The sequence below is a fragment of the Ovis canadensis genome, chromosome 19 (genome assembly GCF_042477335.2).
Source record: "Ovis canadensis isolate MfBH-ARS-UI-01 breed Bighorn chromosome 19, ARS-UI_OviCan_v2, whole genome shotgun sequence".
NCBI classification, from domain to species: Eukaryota; Metazoa; Chordata; class Mammalia; order Artiodactyla; family Bovidae; genus Ovis; species Ovis canadensis.
In genome coordinates this window covers 38,038,155-38,058,604 of record NC_091263.1, presented here as the reverse complement: position 1 = coordinate 38,058,604, position 20,450 = coordinate 38,038,155, and the positions used below count along the sequence as shown (strand labels likewise).

The following is a 20,450-nucleotide window of genomic DNA, read 5'->3' as shown; positions in this document are numbered from 1 at the left end:
TCAGAATAAAAATACATGAATTTTGTGTTACCTTGCACATACCAACTTATGACTCTTTCAGATTGGCCTTCAAAAGTGAAAAGATAATTTGTGGTTATAAACTGATTACTCAGAAATGTTCTTTACAGAGACACAACTAAAGCATGCACATATTTTTTAACATATTTTAAATTTTCTGTAGCATGTTTCCAAAAAAATAAATAATAATGTGGTATTAATGGTGACTGGGACTTAACCTCCCTCCGCTTTTTTCTTCCATGACTACATTTTTAACAAAGTGTTTTTGAGAAGCAGAGTTGTCCACATGGAGAATTTAATCCTAGGCAGATGGTGTGGTGCTGGAATACACATTTCCTCCAGCAATAACTGGGAAAGAAGCCACGATTCACGGCTGTTGGAGATAGGAGCCTCTTTAAATGAAGGGATTAATTGCACACACAATGATGTATAGGAACATTAACACAAAAACACTTGTGTATGTCTTAAAAGAATCTCCAAGGCTTAGCTCCTTTGTTTATTCACAGGGGTGATGGGCGAATATGAACCAAAAATAGAAGTTCAGTTTCCAGAAATGGTCCCAACTGCAAAGGGAACAACGGTGAAGCTGGAATGCTTTGCACTAGGAAAGTAAGTCCTGGTTTCTCTCCTCCACTGTCCTCCCTCCAGCTCGGGCAAGTAAAGAAATTTCTTTGCACTGTTCACAGTAATAGTGGATGAGGTAACTGAAAAACAAGCGAAGCCTCTCTCACTGTGATTCTGTGCGTGCATCTTTGATTCTGTCCTTTCACCATGGAGAAGGGATGTGGCATGACATAAGAGGAGTTAGCTGCCACTCTGGACACAGCCACGAAGGAGAGGAGAATGGGCAGTTCTGAAAGTGTTTCATTCTATTACGATAACCTGTAATGTACATGTTGTCTGACCCAGAATGACAGGAAAACAATGGCCTTCATCTGAGGTACAGTGAAGTTGACTGTTTGGAAAAAGGTAGAATTTCATTTGGGTCCCAGCTTACAGAGTGTGCATCAACTTTTTCTTGTATTTCTTTTTAAATTGAAAGTCTCTTCTTTCTAGTTTTTTGTTAAAATTTATTTTATTGAAGTATAGTCGATTTACAGTGTTGTGTTAATTTTCGCCCTATAGCAGAGTGATTCATTGAGACATATATACATTCTTTTTCCTGTTATCTTCCATTATGGTTTATCACTGGATATTGAATACAGTTCGCTGTGATACACAGTAGTACCTTGTTGTTTACTCATTCTCTATATAATCATTTGCATCTGCTAATCCCAAACTTTCAATCCACCCCTCCCCCAACTCCCTCCCCCTTGTCAACCATACGACTGTTCTCTATGTTTGTGAGTCTGTTTCTGTTTCATCAGTTCAGTTCAGTCACTCAGTCAATTCTGATTCTTTGCACCCCCATGGACTGCAGCACGCCAGGCTTCCCTGTCCATCACCAACTCCCGGAGCTTGCTCAAACTCATAGCCATCGAGTCGGTGATGCTGTCCAACCCTCTCATCCTCTGTTGTCCCCTTCTCGTCCTGCCTTCAATCTTTCCCAGCATCAGGGTCTTTTCCAATGAGTCAGTTTTTGCTTCAGGTGGCCAAAGTATTGGAGCTTCAGCTGCAGCATTAGTCCTTTCAATAATTATTCAGGACTGATCTCCTTTACAATTGACTGGTTTGATCTGCTTGCAATCCAAGGGACTCTCAGATAATTTCATGTGTGTCATATTTCAGATTCCATATATAAACAATAGCATCTTCTTTCTACTTTGGCTAGAGATTGGCAAGACCTGATATTCTCTAAGGAGTCTCTGTTTTACAGAGTCATCTGAAAATTATTCACAACTTTATTATTCACTCTGTGGGGTTTTCTCAGTTAAGCCTACTTGGGAACCAGTTAATTTTCCCTAGAGTGTCTGTCAGAGGGCATAAAGAAAATGAAAAATAGATCAGTTAAGATTTTGCCAGTAACCCTGCAGAAAAGGTTTGGCATCAGTGATAAAAACTTTCACCTGAAATAAAAATTTTTAGTCATCAGTGCACTTTAATGATGCATGTGAATCTCTGTAGCCAACCTCACTTATCCAGCCAACCCACTGCCAACTCATCACCCTTTTCCTGGGCCCAGATGTTGGCTAAGGCAGGGACACTAACTTTTGCTCAGCTTCTGTTTTATCAAGTTATCTATATTCATATCATTTTGTATTTCACAGCAACTATGCAAGAAAGTTGTTCCATTTTTTTTTTTCAATTTTATTTTTAGTTCTAAAGAAAGGATTCTTTTTGTTTTCCCGTTTTCAAGTCAGGGCAGTATACCCTACAGTAGTATCTTTACTTGGGGGCTGAAAAATACTGCGCTCCACTTACTCCATTAAATACATTCTGACATAGCTGTAGGATTGAACACTGTACTGACATTAAAAGTCAAGTTGTAAAACAACTAAGACCTCGAAAATGCCCATTATTTATCACTAAGAGACTAAAAGTAGATTGCTAAACAGTGGAAGATGGTCCCATTTTTTATTTTATATATGCTCAGATGCTTCAATCATGTCTGACTCTTTGTGACCCCATGGACTATAGCCCGCCAGACTTCTCCGTCCATGGGATTCTCCAGGCAAGAATACAGGAGTGGGTTGCCATGCCCTCCTCCAGGAGATCTTCCAGACCCAGGGATCAAACCCACATCTCCTGTATCTCCTACAATGCAAGGCAGATTTTTTACCACTCAGCCACCGGGGGAGCCCATTTATATATATATATATATATATATTTTAGGAAACTCAATGCAAAGAAAAGATGAAAGAACGTAACTAGATGGTATAGGAATGTTTTTGGTGAGTTCTGCAAGGTGACACCTTGAAAAATCTATAGAGAAAGACAGCAAAATTTATGTTGTTCCCACTTTCAAAGGGAATATGAATTAAACTCCATTCACACTACTTGAATGGCACTAGAATGAAAACAAAGGACCCAAATTGGGCTCCTCCAGTCTACACAGAAGTGTTTGGGTACACACATGCAGCTGTGGAAACCCATCATCACGGCCCACTCAAGAGCAGAAAGACTATGTCTAAGAACAGTTATTTGTACTGGCATGTTTTAACTGTCTATCTCATCACATGTGAAGATACCCATAATGTACTTTTGATAGAGCCCCTTCCATATTTTGAGTTAGTTTCTGCCTAATGAACTTAAATTCCTCTAAAACAAGTATAGTCGATGGCTCTAATTTTTTAAATACCGTCTCAGGTTTCCCAGAGAAGATTAGCAAGTCTTTAGTCTATTTTCTTGTCTGTGTGTGTCTTTGTGACAAATAAATAGGTAAATAATTGTATCCCCTGCTAGAAAGCCACAACTCAGAAGCTGTGGTTAGCTCGCTAAACCATTGATCTGCAGATTCAGTGATGCCCTTGCAATTTAAGATGCAGTCTAACAGTTTTGGCTGCAGGATGATAGATGCCTTGAGAGTACTTAAAGTCCCCACAGGTTGCTTCTTTCCTTATCTCGCTATTTTAAGATAACTTTCCCCAAACCACCCTCCTAATGGACTGCTAGAAGTTGGTAAGGGCCCACAGAGGGTGTTCCAAGAGACAAAAACTGAAGCTGCCAGTTTCTTACCCACTGAGCCTTGAAACTGACACCACATCACTTCTGTCTTATTTTAAGTCATAGTAGCCACCTAGTTCAAGCAGAAGGGGTTCTGGACCACATCTTAGTGGAAAGCATTTTTAATTCTCCACATTTGTGCATGGACGTTTAAAATTTTTTTTTATATTTATGATCTTAAACAGATGCATTGGAAAAAATGTAACAAGCATATAAAAATCTGTTTTTATTTCATCAGTAATATTGTATATTACATGGAATACCTTCTTTAAGGTTAAGAAAGGTTATTTGATTTTAAGGGCTTCCCTGGTGGCTCAACTGGTAAAGAATCTGCCTGCAATGTGGGAGACCTGGGTTCAATCCCTAAAGAAAACACAGAGTACATAATAGTACTAGAGATGTATCGCTGAAATTACGATAGTGATACGTGAATAAGTGACTTTGGGGGAACACTGTCTGGTGCCAGCTATATAATATTTGGAACAAAGAAGGAAGGGATTGTAACAAGCATAGATTCAGATAAAAGAAAGTTTCTCTAACATGATTCACTCCCTTTTTTTCTCGCCACCAGTCCAGTACCAACTATTATCTGGAGAAGAGCTGATGGAAAGCCGATAGCAACCAAAGCCAGAAGACACAAGTCAAATGGGATTCTTGAAATCCCCAATTTTCAGCAGGAGGATGCTGGCTTGTATGAATGTGTGGCTGAGAATTCAAGAGGGAAAAACGTAGCAAAAGGACAGTTGACTTTCTATGGTAAGGTAGTGATTCCAGTTATCATTTGTTGACCTTCTTGGTATTAAATCCCATAAGCTAGGAGATTTGCATTCAAGGATTTTCAGAAGGATTGTTCAAAATACCATTGTGTAAAACCCTGTTTGCTGCCTAATTATCATCCCCTGGGTTGTTCTGGTGGGGATGGGGAGGGTAGGGGCAGTGGTGTGGAGGCAGCAGAGAGGAAGGTACAGGCTGATGTATTGAGAGATGGATATTAGTATGAACACACTCACAAAGGACCTATTTTTCCTGCTGCCGTCAAGCTGTAAACCTGACAAAGGAAATGTTTTGTTATCCCTCCTCCTGATTTATTTATTTATTTCTAAAGCTCTCTGCTTTTCTTCATTCAAATTTTGACTTGGAGCTCGTGTTAATCCTTGGTAATTGCTCCTATTTGGTAGCAATTTAATGTGGTACCATGAACATTTCAAAATGCATGCTATCCAAATTTAGTTTTTATCAGAGTGGAGCGTGACAAATCTGTCTCACCCCATAGACTCTTTCTGTGCAGCTGCTCCTATTCCAATCAAATCATCGGCACTGATCCAAACAGAACACAAATGTAAAACTTCTAGCACGTGGTCATCCATTGAGCCTGTGTTGGAAACCCAGTTAGGGTATCAGTTTGGAATCCAGAAAGGGATTTCATTGGATAAGCATTTTGAAGTCAAATTGAGTTCTCCCAAGTTGGAACATGCCTGAATCCCATGGGGTGTTGAAAATAAATATTATAGATTAATAATTATTTTAAAATGGCTTAGGTGAACAACAATGTATATTAAAAGGAAAAGACCAGTTCTTTAGGGGCAAGTTGTAGCAAAGACTTTAAACCTTCTGATGTCTTACAACAACTGATACCACAAAAGTCTATTTCATCAGGTCTTCTTCCAGAGCATTTTGGATTTCAGATATGGGGAAAAGATTTTGTTCAGTAGTCATGTAAGATTTTTTAGAAGCATGATTAGAAACTGGGTGGAGCTTTAGAATATCAGCTAGCCTTCAGCAGCCTTCCCGTCTGGCATTTTGGACTCATACCTGTGACGTTGCCCAAGGGATAAAAGAATACACATGATGTTAGCCAGTCCTTCACATGATGACTTGAGCACCAATTCACCCATCTTCCTTCAACAATACTAAAAGACCAACTCTGTTCATGCCAAATGACAGACCTGATGCTTGATCTTTGCTCTTTCATAAACTGTGATGGTTGACACCTTATTTGATTGGTTGAAAAGCAGAAGACATCACAATTCATTGCTAGAAAAACTTAAGACTGAAGTCTACCGATTTGTTCAGTGAGATGTAATCACTGTCTTTTAAAAGTGTTAAGGGTACATTTTTCTCTTCAGTGTAATAATCATTTCTCCTACATCAAGTAGGAACAGCCTGAAAATGTTCAGGTAAATGGCCAGTGTTTTCCTTTTTCAATTAGTTAGATTGATTTTTCCATTCAGTAGTTGTGATCCCTAAATGTTAGTTGTGTTGCTCAGTTAATTGATTGAAGTAATTTTTCACTTTCATGGTTTTCTTTGAAGTGAAATATCTGTTTTTCAGTGTATTAAAAACTTAGGAAATATTCTGTCACCAGCAGTTGGCATGGTGCTTTCTAGTAGGTCATAAGTTTCCTACACTGGAAACAGACAATTCCAGAGTTAGTCTTCTGGAGAATCAACCTCATCAATATCCTTCTGGAGAAACAAAGAAATGTTTTCTGGGACTCAGCCTTGGAGATGAAAATCTGATGCTAACAGTGTTTCCCTTCTAAATGAAGATGTCTGCATTCATCCACGGGGAAAAACGCCAAATGAAATGTGCCTGCTTTCTGAAGATAACTCAGCTTTTTCTCCGTTGTCAACCACCGTAGGTGTTAGAAGCTTGTCAGATCAGTTGACTTCATGATGCGGGGCTGTTGTTTTGTTTTCCCTCAACTAGCAGCATATCGGTGACACAGAAATTATCGAGTTGTTTTCATTGTCACAGGAGAGCTTAATTATGCAAAAGTGCTTGGCTGTCTTTTTTTTTTTTTTCTTTGTGATCTCTGTTGGGTTTTCTCGATACAGTGTTCCCAATATCCAGCTGCCTAGATCTCCAAGTTAAATGAGTTGTTATATTTAAAATCACCATATATATTTTACAAAAGGGGAAGAAGTAGCCCCAGTTACTTATCCATGAACATGCTCTCTTTGTTGACAAGAGAATGTCTGACAACGTTAAGATGTGCTGTGTCTGGGAACAATATACCTTGGGTTTCAGCTTAGAGACCTGCTTGTCCTTTTTGGTTCCAAGTTGCATCCCATTCATCCACTCTTCACTTGAGAAACCAGACAGGTGTGCTCACTTCTGTTCTGGCCTGACAAAATGGCAATTTTTCTGATCCCACACTGAAACCATTTAACCTTCCTCCAAAGGCCTGCTGAGCATGGTTTCGTTGCTCCTACATTTCCTGTATAAGGGTCATAGGAGCCTGTATTCCTGGCTGGTGTGTTTCCATTGTGATTGTGTCTTTAGCTTAGCATGTGCTACTCATGTTTGGGAAGAATTGAAGCTAGTTCAAACATGAACATTTTTACCCATCTCCATCTTCCCAAGTTATTTGTGCCATGACCTGTACTTGTCTGTGTGGTTTAATCTACTCTTTTAGGTATTTTTCAGCATTAAAAACTTACTGAAATAGATGTTATATGTTCAAGGGTACATTACTGCAAATCTTTGTTGCTTAAAGGTTGACATGTTCCAAAATGACTTTAATATATTATTAATTTGTTCAAATAATTTTTTTTTATTGCCAACCAGGTGGCAGAGCATTAAATGCATAGGACTATAAGACAAATCCCTGTCTTCAAGGAGCTCTTCTTTTACTAGGAAAAGACAGGCAATTCACTATTACGCAAATAAATGAACTAGAAAATTTCATAAGGTGATAAGAGTCACGAAGAAGGTGTTTAGGATGATATGATAGCAGGTAACTAGGAGCAGAACTTCCCTGATAGCTCAATTGGTAAAGAATCTACCTGCAATGCAGGAGACCCCAGTTTGATTCCTGGGTCAGGAAGACCCACTGGAGAAGGGATAGGCTACCCACTCCAGTATTCTTGGGTTTCCCTTGTGGCTCAGCTGGTTAAGAATCCGCCTGTGATGTGGGAGACCTGGGTTTGATCCCTGGATTCGGAAGATCCCCTGAAGAAGGGAAAAGCTAACCATTCCAGTATTCTGGCCTGGAGAATTTCATGGACAGTCCATGGGGTCGCAAAGAGTTTGACACAACTGAATGACTTTCACTTTCACTTTCCAGGAACAGAAGAAAGACTTCATTAAGATAAGGCAGTCAGGGAAGACTTGTCTGAGATTTGACTTTTGAACTGAAACCTAAAGGGTGAAAAAGAGCCATGCTTTCAAGGGGTAGTGCTTTCCAGGCAGAAGGTAAGGAAGTGCAGAGGCCCTGAGGCAGAAGACTACTTACCATGTGTGAGATGCATCAAGGAAGCCAGCATGGCCAAGTCTAGTGAGAAAGGATAAAGGGTTTAGAAATAGGAGGGTGGCAAATTAGGCAGTACTCTGTAAGCCAGGCACTGAGTTTGGGTTTTATTCTGATAATGGGAAACCACTGTGAGATTTTAAATAGGGAATGACTCAATTGTATTCATGCTTTTAAAAGATCACTCTGGTTGTTCTGTCGTGATTAGATGATAGGGAACCAAGAGTAAAAGCAGGATAAGCAGTCGCAAAGCCAACCAGGTGAGAAATGATGCTAGGACACAAAGAATGAAAATAAATGGAGACTTGGTATATATTTTGGACTTAGAACCAGTAAGACACTTTTTGTCATTCCTACACTTAGCCATTTTCTAGATAAGGAAACTGCTTCCCAAAGAGATACTCATGTTACTGATTGAAGTTACATAGTAAGCAGAGTGAGTGATAGTGGCTCAGTCGTGTCTAACTCTGTGACCCCATGGACTGTAGCCCGCCAGGCTCCTCTGTCCATGGAATTCTCCAGGCAAGAGTACTAGAGTGGGTTGCCGTCTCCTTCTCCAGGGGATCTTACCGACTCCGGGATCGAACTCCAGTCTCCTTCATTGCAGGCAGATTCCTTACCATCTGAGGCACCAGGGAAGCCCGTAGTAAGCAGAGCTAGGTTCCAGTTCTTTCATGCTGGAAGTTCTCAAGCTTCAGAGTGCAGTTAGAATAATCTGAAAATTTTATTAAAATACAGAATACTGGGTTCTACTCCCCAGAAGTTCTGGTTTTGTTGGGCTAGCGTGGGACCCAAGAATTTGCATTTCTATTCAGTTTCCTGGTTGTGCTGATGCTCCTTGTTTGACTCCACAGTGCAAAAGCCATTGCTCTTGCGCTAGGTTGTTTCCAGGTGATAGAGTGAAACCTAAGAATAAATTACCGCAAATAAAGGTGTTCCTGCTTCCCATGAAAGCTCGCAGACTTCTGTCACATCAAGCATTATGACCAGTCTACATAGACACAGTGGAAGGAGGATGCTACAGTAATTATCTTTGAAAAAAGGAGAGGAAGGTATAAAATGGATTTAATTCACTTGATAATTATTCATCTTTCCACCTCATTATGTCTGTAGAATTCCTTTTTGCACAAATAGACCAGTGGAATAACAGTCATCATTCAGAAGAATGAAACATGAGCTAAATTTCCTGATATTTAATACCTTTGTACAGTTTCTCCTAGATGTAACAGGTGTTAAGAGAGTAAAGTCATTTTCATCACGAGGAAATAGGGAATATAATATTCAAGCAGTGAATAAGACTGTTTTTCAATGAATCTGTAATGTTTGAGCTGGAAGGATCTGTTGGAGCCAACTCTTTGATTTTTACAAGTTAAAAATAAAGACCCAGAGACATAAAATAACTTACCCAAGATGATAGAATGAGTGAGAATCAGAGATCTTTTAGACCTGTTCTGTGTTCTTTGTCTTGCCTATAAGACATTTTCATTAAATAGATAAAGGGGAAAATATTCATCCATCATTCAGATACTTTATCTGCTTGTTTTCCACAACCAAAGTCATAAATGAAAACATCCAGGTGAACAGCTGACTTTTTCACTTCCTATTTTCTAAGGAAGTGACTTATAATCACCTGATTATTGAGCCAAAAAGAGCTCTTTTTATTTTCCTTCCAATTTACGTCTATGGCTGTATGTTGAGACCCTGTGGGCTATGGTCCTTTGGCTCTAAAGGCAAAACTGTGGGCTTCATGACCCTGCAAATAGTATGGGAGTATATCTAGGGTCAGAATATAGAAGCATCAAGTAGTATGGTGTACTAATTTCCCCACAGATGTGCTATGTATTTGTGATCACTAGTTAATTTCAGTCTCATAAAGTGGCTTAAAGAATAGAATGACCAAAAGAATGAACACAGCAGATGAGATAATTTTGCACTCAAGCAAGAGTCTGCCTAATTGTCCCAAACAGAACTGATACCCAAACCCTTAATATCCTTGAGTACAGCCTAAGATAGATTCATCTTCTCTAAGACTGTATAAGCAACCAGAAATAATTTTGAATGGCAACAGGTACTCATTCTAATAGCAATTTAAATTATTTTCCCCCATTTTATCTTTTCTTTTTTTTTAAGAGCTAAGTCTCTTGATGGCTTTTCTTTCTACTAGAAATTTCTGGTTTTGGACAGTCATAGAGCCAGATACCTCTGAGAACTGTTTGATCACTAAGGTCAAATTATATCTGTCTGCAATATAAATTGTTATTGGACATGATACTTGCATGATTCCAGTGGCTGGATTATGCATTGACTTAGGTCGTTTCTGGCAGTTGTTGAACAAAAGATTGGAATGAAGAACTTGTTCATTTATGCAAGAGATTAACAGTGTCATAGAGTCAAGTAAAACACAATCATTTAACCTTGTATTTGAATTTGTATCTTGAAAACAAGACTAAAGATTTGCTTTTAGAGGAGAGATTCTTCTATTCAAACCTTGAAAGAATATGAATGGCCAAAACAGATGGTTCTGTTTTAATATGTGAATATGATTAATTCTGCTTAGTATTTGGGATCTACATATATATAATGCCCAAAAAGCATTTAGACATAAGCTTCTTTTTGAAATAACAGGGCTGAATCAACCTGTTTAAGCCTTCCATGGAGCTATTTTTTTAGACATCGTGTTGCAAAAGAACCTAGATATTAAGTGATAAATACCACAGACCCACATACATTATCCAAAAAAAAGTTAAAGGAAACAGTATTTTCTCTTATGCACTAACGTGGACCATTTGTTATCCAAGGACTTTGAACTCAGTGACCCAAAGAGGTACATAGACATATATATGAATAATTTCCATCAGGCACAGAACTGTTCTATTACCAAAAAAAACTCACTCGCTTAGATATGATTCATCCAATCTAAGTTGAATGGCAGGAGAAACCTTCACTGTGTGGGTTTTTGCCCTGTAGATCTGCAATTGGCATGTTAAAAGAAAGATTATCTCATCCTTTGCCATATATATAATACAGTATTCCATTCTCAATCCCCATGGGCCCCTGTCCAGATATTGACTTCAAGAGGAATGTGTTTATATCATTTCAAATTTGGCTCTTATGAATTCATTTTACTTCAGGAGGAGTAGATTTTTGTCCTTCAAATCTGGTTTCTGAGAATTAATTTTACTTTAAAAAAAAAAAGAAAAGGAAAGTATCTGACGATGTCTCACAAAGACTGAATTTGCTGTTGATTTCACCTTGACCAGCACAAACCTCTACTATTGAGCATTCTTCTTGAGCACCTTAACCTCTGTAACCCTGTTGGAAGAGAGAATGAGCCCTCAGAAGGGTTTAATTAGTTAGAACTTTGCAAGGTCTTTTCAAAATCCTCTCAAGGCCCTCCCTTCCCTTCGCCTCTCCCTATCCTTTTTGAGATGGCAAGGTTGTGTTTCCAGCTCTTTCTGTGTTTTTGAAAGAAAGCCATGAATAAGCCCAAGAGTTACAGGAAATCTATGACATTGAAATCTCTGTCTCTGCATGTGGTTTTGATGTTTCCTTTTTGAACTTCAACTTGACATTGCTTCATAAGTTACATTTGCCCTTCTATTTTATTTTTCTTCCTCACTCTCTTTGAAAAGTTTGGCTTCGTTATTAATATTCCACACAGATTTCTATAGTTTTTCTTGTTTGCTTTGTTTTCATAGACCCTGTCGGGGGTAAATATTCAGCAGGTTGAATGTGAAATCAGGCACACAACTGCCATTAGCCTCATCAGTGTTGCACATCAAATTCTCCAGACTGAGAACTGAAAAGGTAGTATCTACCATTTGAGATCCCTTTGCAAAGCAGCAGGAAGATAAAGAACAATGGCAGACTTGCAGCTCCTTCAAGGATAAAGGTTACAACCCTGCATTCAAGTTAATACTTCTTGATGTTATAACTTGTTTTGAAAGCTGACCCTTTCAGCCTCCCCTCATTTGAAACAATACATCATCTCCATCAGTAGAAGATTTGTAAAATTGTGTTTTGCTCTTTGAAAAACATGAGATTTGCTTATAGATGGATAAAAGGAGAAAGTAGCATTTATTCAGGGATAGGGACCTCTGCTGGTTAAGTGAGTTGTTTTTCCAGGTTTTTTTTTGTTTGTTTGTTTTTTCATTTTGAGAAGATAAGCTTGAGCTCAACACTAGTCATTTCTTTTTGAATCAAATTATGAATGATTGGTAACCTCATCGATTAAAGATACTGAGGTCAAGTCAGCTAAGAGATATGATAAGAATATTGAGTAACATCTTCTAATTAAATATGAATACCAGTTCTAACTATTGGGTTCAAGTTGGTAGACATCATTCTATGCAGGTGCACAATGTGAAGATGCATTCCAGAATGACTACTCTTTGCTTCTGCACTTTGAGCTGGGGGTTTTCTGCCTAATTACGTGTGCCATTATAGTTTACCAATAGCGTGAATTGTGCTTTAGGGAAGGCTTGATATTATGAAGACTTTTTAGGGAATGTGGGTTAGCATTGTCTTTATTTCCCTTAAGAACAAGGAGAGAAAATCGGACTTTATTTGAAGCATGAGAAATGAGGCACAATTTTGGTGGTAGGAGGGAGTGGTACAGCAGTCCCCAGCCTCTTTGGCAACAGGGACAAGTTTCACGGAAGACAGGGGTGGGAGGATGGTTTCAGGATGCTTTGAGTGCATCACACTTATCATGCACTTTATTTCTATCATTATATCATCTCCCCCTCAAATCATCAGGCATTAGATCCTGGAGAGTTGGGGACTCCTGGAGTACCACATTGGGAAGTGTGGGAATTGAGTGGTCTTGAATTCCTGTGTTAGGCAGGGCAGGACCCAGTTCCTTAAGAAGGTTTTGGTGAAAACCAGGGCTCATTCAGAGACTTGGAATTGTGAGGCCATATGCTAATAGAAAATATTCTATCCACATGAAAAAAAGGTAATAATGGAAAATGATGACAGTCTTGAAGGAGAAAGGAATCACAAAAATTATTTATATGATGTGTGTGAGAGACACATAGAAATATAATGGCTTAAAGAAGAAGTTTCTTTCCTTCATACATATCTCTCCAAAAATAGGCATATGGGTCTGGAGTTGCTTTATTCCAGAAGATCATTCAAGGTCAGCATCTTCATCCTACATAGCTTCATCTGTGAGCCCCAGGCTATTTCACTTGTCACTTTCTAATCAGTGGGAAAGAAAAATGAGAATCCAGGGCTGGTATCTTTAAGTCAGTAACCTAGAGGTTGCCCTCATCACTTCCACACACATACCACATATCATTGGTATGAACCTCATCCTTTAATTACCTCTAGATACAAATAAAGGGAAATACAGTGTGCAGCTAGGAAAACATGAGCCCAGCTTAAAGTAACAGAGTGGTAGTGGGAGATTTCTTTTATTAAAAGGAAAAAATGAAGAACAGATATTTGGGAGGAGGAGCAGTTAATTTTACCCCTATGGCTCATGATAGTTTTGCTCATTTTGCCTTTAGTGATGGAAAACACAGCCACATAGGCTGCAAAAACAGGACATTCAGAGTTGGACATGAGATGGGGTATTTTATTGTAAAAATACCCACTGAACTTCTACCCAGCTTTGTAATTGACATACCTCTGGAAAGTTAATTTTATCTTAAACCCTTTTTTGTCCCTTGATTGAATATGATAAACATGAGTTGAACGTGCACTGAATGTACATCTTTGCTTTATGAACTGCTGTAGCTCAACCGAATTGGAGTCAAAAAATAAATGACATCCACGTGGCCATTGAAGAAAACGTCTTCTGGGAATGTAAAGCCAATGGAAGGCCCAAGCCTACATACAGGTGGCTGAAAAATGGCGAACCACTGTTAACTCGGGTAAGCAAATGAATGAAAAGTGTGTCTTAATATTGACTTTAATGGGGCATGTGGTCTTGTTGCTATGGAAAGAGAAAAATGACCAGTTGTTTCCAAAATTATATGCAACCAAATGTCATTAATAGTGGAACAAGTGAATGTGGTTGATAGATAGAAACTGTACATAAATCCAATTTTCCAGCATTACTCAGCCTTGTTAAACATCCATACTGGATCTTTGGTCTCCAGAGATTAACGTCACTGGCTTTACAACTGGAGAGTTATGCTGAAGGTCTGGATCATGTAATTGTGCTAAGATACAAGTTTGCATGTACAAGTGAGGGTGTAAGGCTCTCCAGTTCTCCCCTTCAGTGTGGTTTTATATTGTCTTCTGTCTGGGAAGACTAGTGAACAACACAGTCCAGTACACGGACCAGCAAAATGCTCACTGTGCCTCAGACATGTAGCAGTGGCTTGTGCAAACTCGAGACTGACATCTCTTAATGGAACAGAAGGAGAACAACCAAGAGCGATGAGCAAAGTGGGAGGCCCCAGTCTGCAGGCCCTGAAGCAGGCAGTAGTAGCTGAAAGCCCAGATACTAAAAACCCTCTTTGGAGACCAGGCTGCAGTATCCCTGTAGCTAATGCTTAGGTGAAAAAGTGGCAAAACTGTTGCCTGGCTTAACAGGACTCTGTGATATGAGAGAGGTAGAAGGTACCAGGCTGCGTCTTCTCCTGGCTCTGGGCAGGAACTGCAGTAGCCTCAGTATTCTTGCAGATCCCAGGACCTGAGAGAAGCCATGAGTCTGGTAATTTCTGGACCAGCAGCCCAGGGAAGGGCTTCCCTGGTAGCTCAGCTGGTAAAGAATCCACCTGTATTGCAGAAGACCCCAGTTCAATTCCTGGATCAGGAAGATTCCCCTGAAGAAGGGATAGTCTACCCACTGCGGTATTCATGGGCTTCCCTGGTAGCTCAGATGGTAAAGAATCTGCCTGGAATGCAGGAGACCTGGGTTTAATCCCTGGGTTGGGAAGATTCCCCTGGAGAAGGCCATGGCAACCCACTCCAGTATTCTTGCCTGGAAAATCCCATGGACAGAGGAGCCTGGTGGACTGTAGTCCATGGGGTCACAAAGAATCAGACATGATTGAATAGATAAGCACACAGCCCAGGAGATGAGGTGGAAGTAGCCACCCAATCTGCTAAATGGGTGGAAAGACAGACAAAAATAACTCCTTTTCAAAATATGCCTGCATGCCAATATTCCAAATCATACGCAAAAAAAAAAAAAAAAAAAAAATGTAAGAAAGGTAACCAACCTGTAAAGCAGTCTAACAAAGAAATCTGAATAACCTTGTTGAGAAGGCTGAAAGAGATAGGAATCATGCCTATAAAAATAAATGAGGTGGAGGGACCTTAAAATGAGGATTGTGTCCAGTTTAATTTTCCCACTGAATTCAAATTTTTGCTGAAATATGACATTTTCCCCAGGCCCCAATTTGACAGCCAGTTTCTTGTGCTCTGGTTTCCTCCCCCATCAGCCCCCAGGCAAGAACAACCAGTCTGAGCTCTGGCCAGGATATCAGCCCTTGCAGCCACAGAAACAGGCAGATACAACAAGCCTAGTCCACACCGTGCCACCCACACCTCCTCCTGTCACTTAAGGGCTCCTGTTAGTCCCATGATTCTCTCAATTCTAAAAGCCAGCCTCAAATCACTTGAGTGTAGGTGCCCAGGTAACTGGCATTTTCCTTCCTCTATCTAAGGTGAGGGATCATGGATGCCAGGCAGCTAAATCACAACCCTAGGGCAAACAAAAAATATTTTACTTTTTAAATGGCAGGTCTCCTGGAGAAAAGGAGGTCCTTTAGGGTATTTATAAAAATTGATGCCTCAAGTTATGTAGCCTCAGGCTGATGAATGAAGATGGTCTATTGTTTGATACCTCACTTTGCTGTCTTCAGATTGGCTACCAGTTGATGGTCCTAAGCTTAGTTCTTGCCACCAGCAGCAGTCAAGTAACAGAACACTAAATTATCAATACTTACTCTTTATTCTTAGTAAACTTCAACAATATTAAATATGTGTTTCTGCTTCATCCAAGAAGAGTACAGTCCTTTTAACCCTCAAAGTGTTGCCTGCTCATAATTTGAGTGTTTTAGCTACTCTAAACAGTAAATTTGCTTGCTTTCCCACTCCTCACCCCCAGTTAGCACAAAGCCTTGGAATGAAAAAAAAAATCATTTTAAATTTAAAGTTCATCTGTTTAGAGGGGATATTAATCTGAGTGGTTTCACTATTAAATCAATATAACTCAAGAGAGTCCTACAATTTAAATTCCATTTACCAACTGATGTACAGGTTGTTTCATTTAGCATCTGACCCGCCACAAGTTTAGTTGACAGAAAAATAGCTCATGTTATGTAAATTGTTTATTTGATGGCAATTTTCCTCCCATTAAGCCCCTTTGATATATAACTTGTAGCAAAGATGCCTTAAGGTCTCAGTTGTAGAAGGTCATTGTTTTGCGTTCCTCTTTTCTTTCACAGGATAGAATTCATATCGAGCAAGGAACACTCAACATAACAATAGTGAACCTCTCAGATGCTGGCATGTATCAATGTGTGGCAGAGAATAAACATGGAGTTATCTTTTCCAGCGCAGAGCTTAGTGTGATAGGTGAGTCTTTATACTGGAAAGAACAAAAAAGTAAAAGCTTTTGAAATCCCTAAACTAACATGTACTTTCCCAAGCATAAATATTCCATCCAGGAAAAAAGGTTGATGAAATCTTTAGATTGAAGATATCTCTCAACAAGGAAGGAATGCATTCTACAACCAGGAAGAGGAGACTACTTTCTAGATCAACTTCTTCTGATGCTTGCAATGGGTGATGCAGTTCCCCTGGCACTCATTTTTATTCCTCTATCAACCCCTCTTCTAAACTGTGCAAAGTTTCTGAAATGTGTTGGTGTCTGTTGCTGTCTCTCTGATTGGGTATAAACTTGAGCTTGGAGAGAGGAAGAGCTGCCTTAGGTGGACAGGTTTGTTTGCATGTCAGGCTGAGTGCGTTTTGTTCTTTCACATATAAATTTTCCAGACTATACACTATACACTATGCCCCTCCAGCTCCATCTTTCAACATGTGCCCCTTTCCTTCTGTTCAGCAGTACTGAGCTTTCTGAGCTGCTTGTTCACCGCCTTCTCTTCCTCCACAGTTCACTGGTCCACATTGTTCCCTCTGCCTCAAATGCTTTTCTGTCCCCTCTTCATTTCATTTACTTCTTCCCAACTCAGAATTGATTATATGCTTTGCGGACAAAGATGGAGAAGCTCTATAGAGTCAGCAAAAACAAGACCAGGAGCTGACTGTGGCTCAGATAATGAACTCCTTATTGTAAAATTCAGAATTAAATTGAAGAACGTAGGTAAAACCACTAGGCCATTCAGGTATGACCTAAACCAAATCCTTTACAGTGGAAGTGACAAATAGATTCAAGGGATTAAATCTGATAGAGTACCTGAAGAACTATGAACAGAGATCTGTGACATTCTACAGGGGACAGTGATCAAGACCATCCCCAAGAAAAAGAAATACAAAGAGGCAAAATGGTTGTCTGAGGAGGCCTTCCAAGTAGCTGAGAAAATAAGAGAAGTTAAAGGCAAAGGAGAAAAGGAAAGATATACCCATATGAATGCAGAGTTCCAAAGAATATCAAGGAGAAATAAGAAAGCCTTCCTCAGTAATCAGTGCAAAGCAATACAGGAAAACAATAGAACTGGAAAGACTAAAGATCTCATCAAGAAAATTAGAGATACCAAGGGAATGTTTCATGCAAAGATGGGCACAATAAAGGACAGAAATGGTATGGACCTAACAGAAGCAGAAGATATTAAGAAGAGGTGGCAAGAATCCACAGAACTGTACAAAACAAGATCTTCATGACCCAGATAACCACAATAGTGTGATCACTCACCTAGAGCCAGACATCCTAGAATGTGAAGTCAAGTGGCCCATAGGAAGCATCACTATGAGCAAAACTAGTGGAGGTAAAAGTATTCCAGTTGAGCTATTTCAAATCCTAAAAAAATGATGCTGTGAAAGTGCTGCACTCAATATGCCAGCAGATTTGGAAAACTTAGCAGTGGCCACAAAGCTGGGAAAAGTTTCATTCCAATCCCAAAGAAAGGCAATGCCAAAGAATTTTCAAACTACTGTACAATTGCACTCATCTCACACGCTAGTAAAATAATACTTAAAATTCTCCAAACCAGGATTCAACAGTATGTGAACTGTTAACCTCCAGATGTTCCAGCCAGATTTAGAAAAGGCAGAGGAACCAGAGATCAAACTGCCAACATCCGCTGGATCATCAAAAAAGCAACAGAGTTCCAGAAAAACATCTACTTCTGCTTTATTGACTATGCCAAAGCTTTTGACTGTGTGAATCACAACAAACTGTGGAAAATTCTTTAAAAGATGGGAATACCAGACCACCTGACCTGCCTCTTGAGAAATCTGTATGCAGGTCAGGAAGCAACAGTTAGAACTAGACATGGAACAACAGACTGGTTCCAAATCAGGAAAGGAGTACATCAAGGCTGTATATTGTCACCCTGCTTATTTAACTTATATGCAGAGTACATCATGAGAAACGCTGGTCTGGAAGAAGCACAAGCTGGAATCAAGATTGCTGGGAGAAATATCAATAACCTCAGATATGCAGATGATACCAACCCCTTATGGCAGAAAGTGAAGAACTAAAGAGTCTCTTGATGAAAGTGAAAGAAGAGAGTGAAAAAGTTGGCTTAAAACTCAGCATTCAGAAAATGAAGATCATGGCATTCAGTCCCATCACATCATGGAAAATAGATGGGGAAACAGTGGAAACAGTGTCAGACTTTATTTTGGGCGGCTCCAAAATCACTGCAGATGGTGACTGTAGTCATGAAATTAAAAGATGCTTGCTCCTTGGAAGAAAAGTTATGACCAACCTAGACAGCATATTAAAAAGCAGAGACATGACTTTGCCAACAAAGGTCCATCTAGTCAGTTCAGTTCAGTTCAGTTCAGTCACTCAGTTGTGTCCGACTCTTTGCGACCCTATGAATTGCAGCACGCCAGGCCTCCCTGTCCATCACTATGGTTTTTCCAGTAGTCATATATGGATATGAGAGCTGGACTATAAAGAAAGCTGAGTGCCAAAGAACTGATGCTTTTGAACTGGAGAAGGCTTTTGAGAGTCCCTGGATTGCAGGAGATCCAAACAGTCCATCCTAAAGGAAATCAGTCCTGAATATTCATTGGAAGGACTGATGCTAAAGCTGAAACTCTAATACTTTGGCCACTTGATGGGATGAACTGACTCATTGGAAAAGACCCTGCTGCTGGGACAGGTTTAGAGGCAGGCAGAGAAGGGAATGATAGAGGATAAGATGGTTGGATGGCATCACTGACTCGGTGGACATGAGTTTGAGCAAGCTCCAGGAGTTGGTGATGGACAGGGTAGCCTGGTGTGCTGCAGTCCATGGGGTCACAGAGAGTCAGACAGCTGAGTGACTGAACTGAGCTGAACTGGACTGAGGCTGCCTCTCCCAGCTCCATACTGGCTTCCTCAGGAAGTCATACCTGGCTCTATGCCCAGGTCAGCTCCTGCTGTTACAATTTTCATCCTGCCTTTTAATGTCCTTGATATCATGCTGCACTTACATTTGCTAATGTGATTTCTCTGTCTTTTTCTCTCACTGCACTTTAACTTGCCTGTGATGTCAATGACCATACTTGGTTTCGCTCATTTAATTATCAGGACTTAATGCAATATTGAAGCACATAGTATGTACTCATTAAATATTGAATGAAAGTAAGAATGAATGACTGCACTAAGTGATGAAGGAGTTGAGAGCCTGTTTTTAAAAATGAATTAATGAGTGAAGTAAATCTTTGAAAATAGTGGTTAAGTGAATTAAGAAAGCTTTAGGCATTAAAAAATAAAAAAAACTCCAGACCATCAACTTGCATTTGTCTTATAGACAAATCTTTACTTTGACTTCAGAATTTATCTTTAATGTCTAAGTAGCAGTTCTTCTTGGAGCATAATAGAAAGGTTATAAATAAGAGAAAAGCAACACACAGAGAGAGCTGATTCCGTAAGTCCTGATAATTTGCCCAGATTCAGAGTCCTGACTTGCCCTTCTGCAGAGCACTTCTTGGTGCCTGGCATGTGGATCTGACATGGATTAAGTGGATGCTCCTGAGTTGAATGTTAGTCCACCCATGCAAGGTAAAACAGAAAGGAGCTGCTTCCATAATTGTTGTCCTCACCAGCTTCTTTACCTGAACCAACACCCAGTCAAAGATAAGAATTTTTGAGGATTCATGAAGTTGCAGTCTTTTTCAAAAGAGGGCGTGGAGGATTCTGTGCTCTTGGAGTCAACATCAGTGTGGCTACTGTAAGGATGTCCCCCACACACATACCTTCCCCACTATAAATGTTAAGAACGATAATTCCAGCTTCCCAGGACAAGTACAATGGTCCCATCCTGGCCAAGTGGGCTCTGATTGTTGGTAGTTGGAGCTGACTGTTGTGGAGTGCAGTTCACAAAGGTAGATCACGGTAGAATGTTCTGCAGAAAGAAGTGTATTCTTTGTTAAACATAGTGTCAACTGGTTAGAAAACAGCTACAGTGGAGGGTGTGTGGCCTCAGGAATGAATCACATT

At 39.8% G+C, this 20,450-nt stretch overlaps 1 protein-coding gene across 3 annotated transcripts in view; it reads left to right on the top strand.

The window, feature by feature from the left end:
* The window catches only part of CNTN4 (contactin 4), a 1,043,858-nt gene that overhangs the window by 846,311 nt on the left and 177,097 nt on the right, over nt 1–20,450 (top strand). For all 3 annotated transcript variants that reach the window (XM_069561830.1, XM_069561832.1, XM_069561831.1), the window contains 4 exons: nt 525–627; nt 4,193–4,377; nt 13,616–13,752; nt 16,282–16,411. In XM_069561830.1, coding sequence (XP_069417931.1) covers nt 525–627; nt 4,193–4,377; nt 13,616–13,752; nt 16,282–16,411 — 555 coding nt within the window. The remainder of the gene's footprint in view (nt 1–524; nt 628–4,192; nt 4,378–13,615; nt 13,753–16,281; nt 16,412–20,450) is intronic.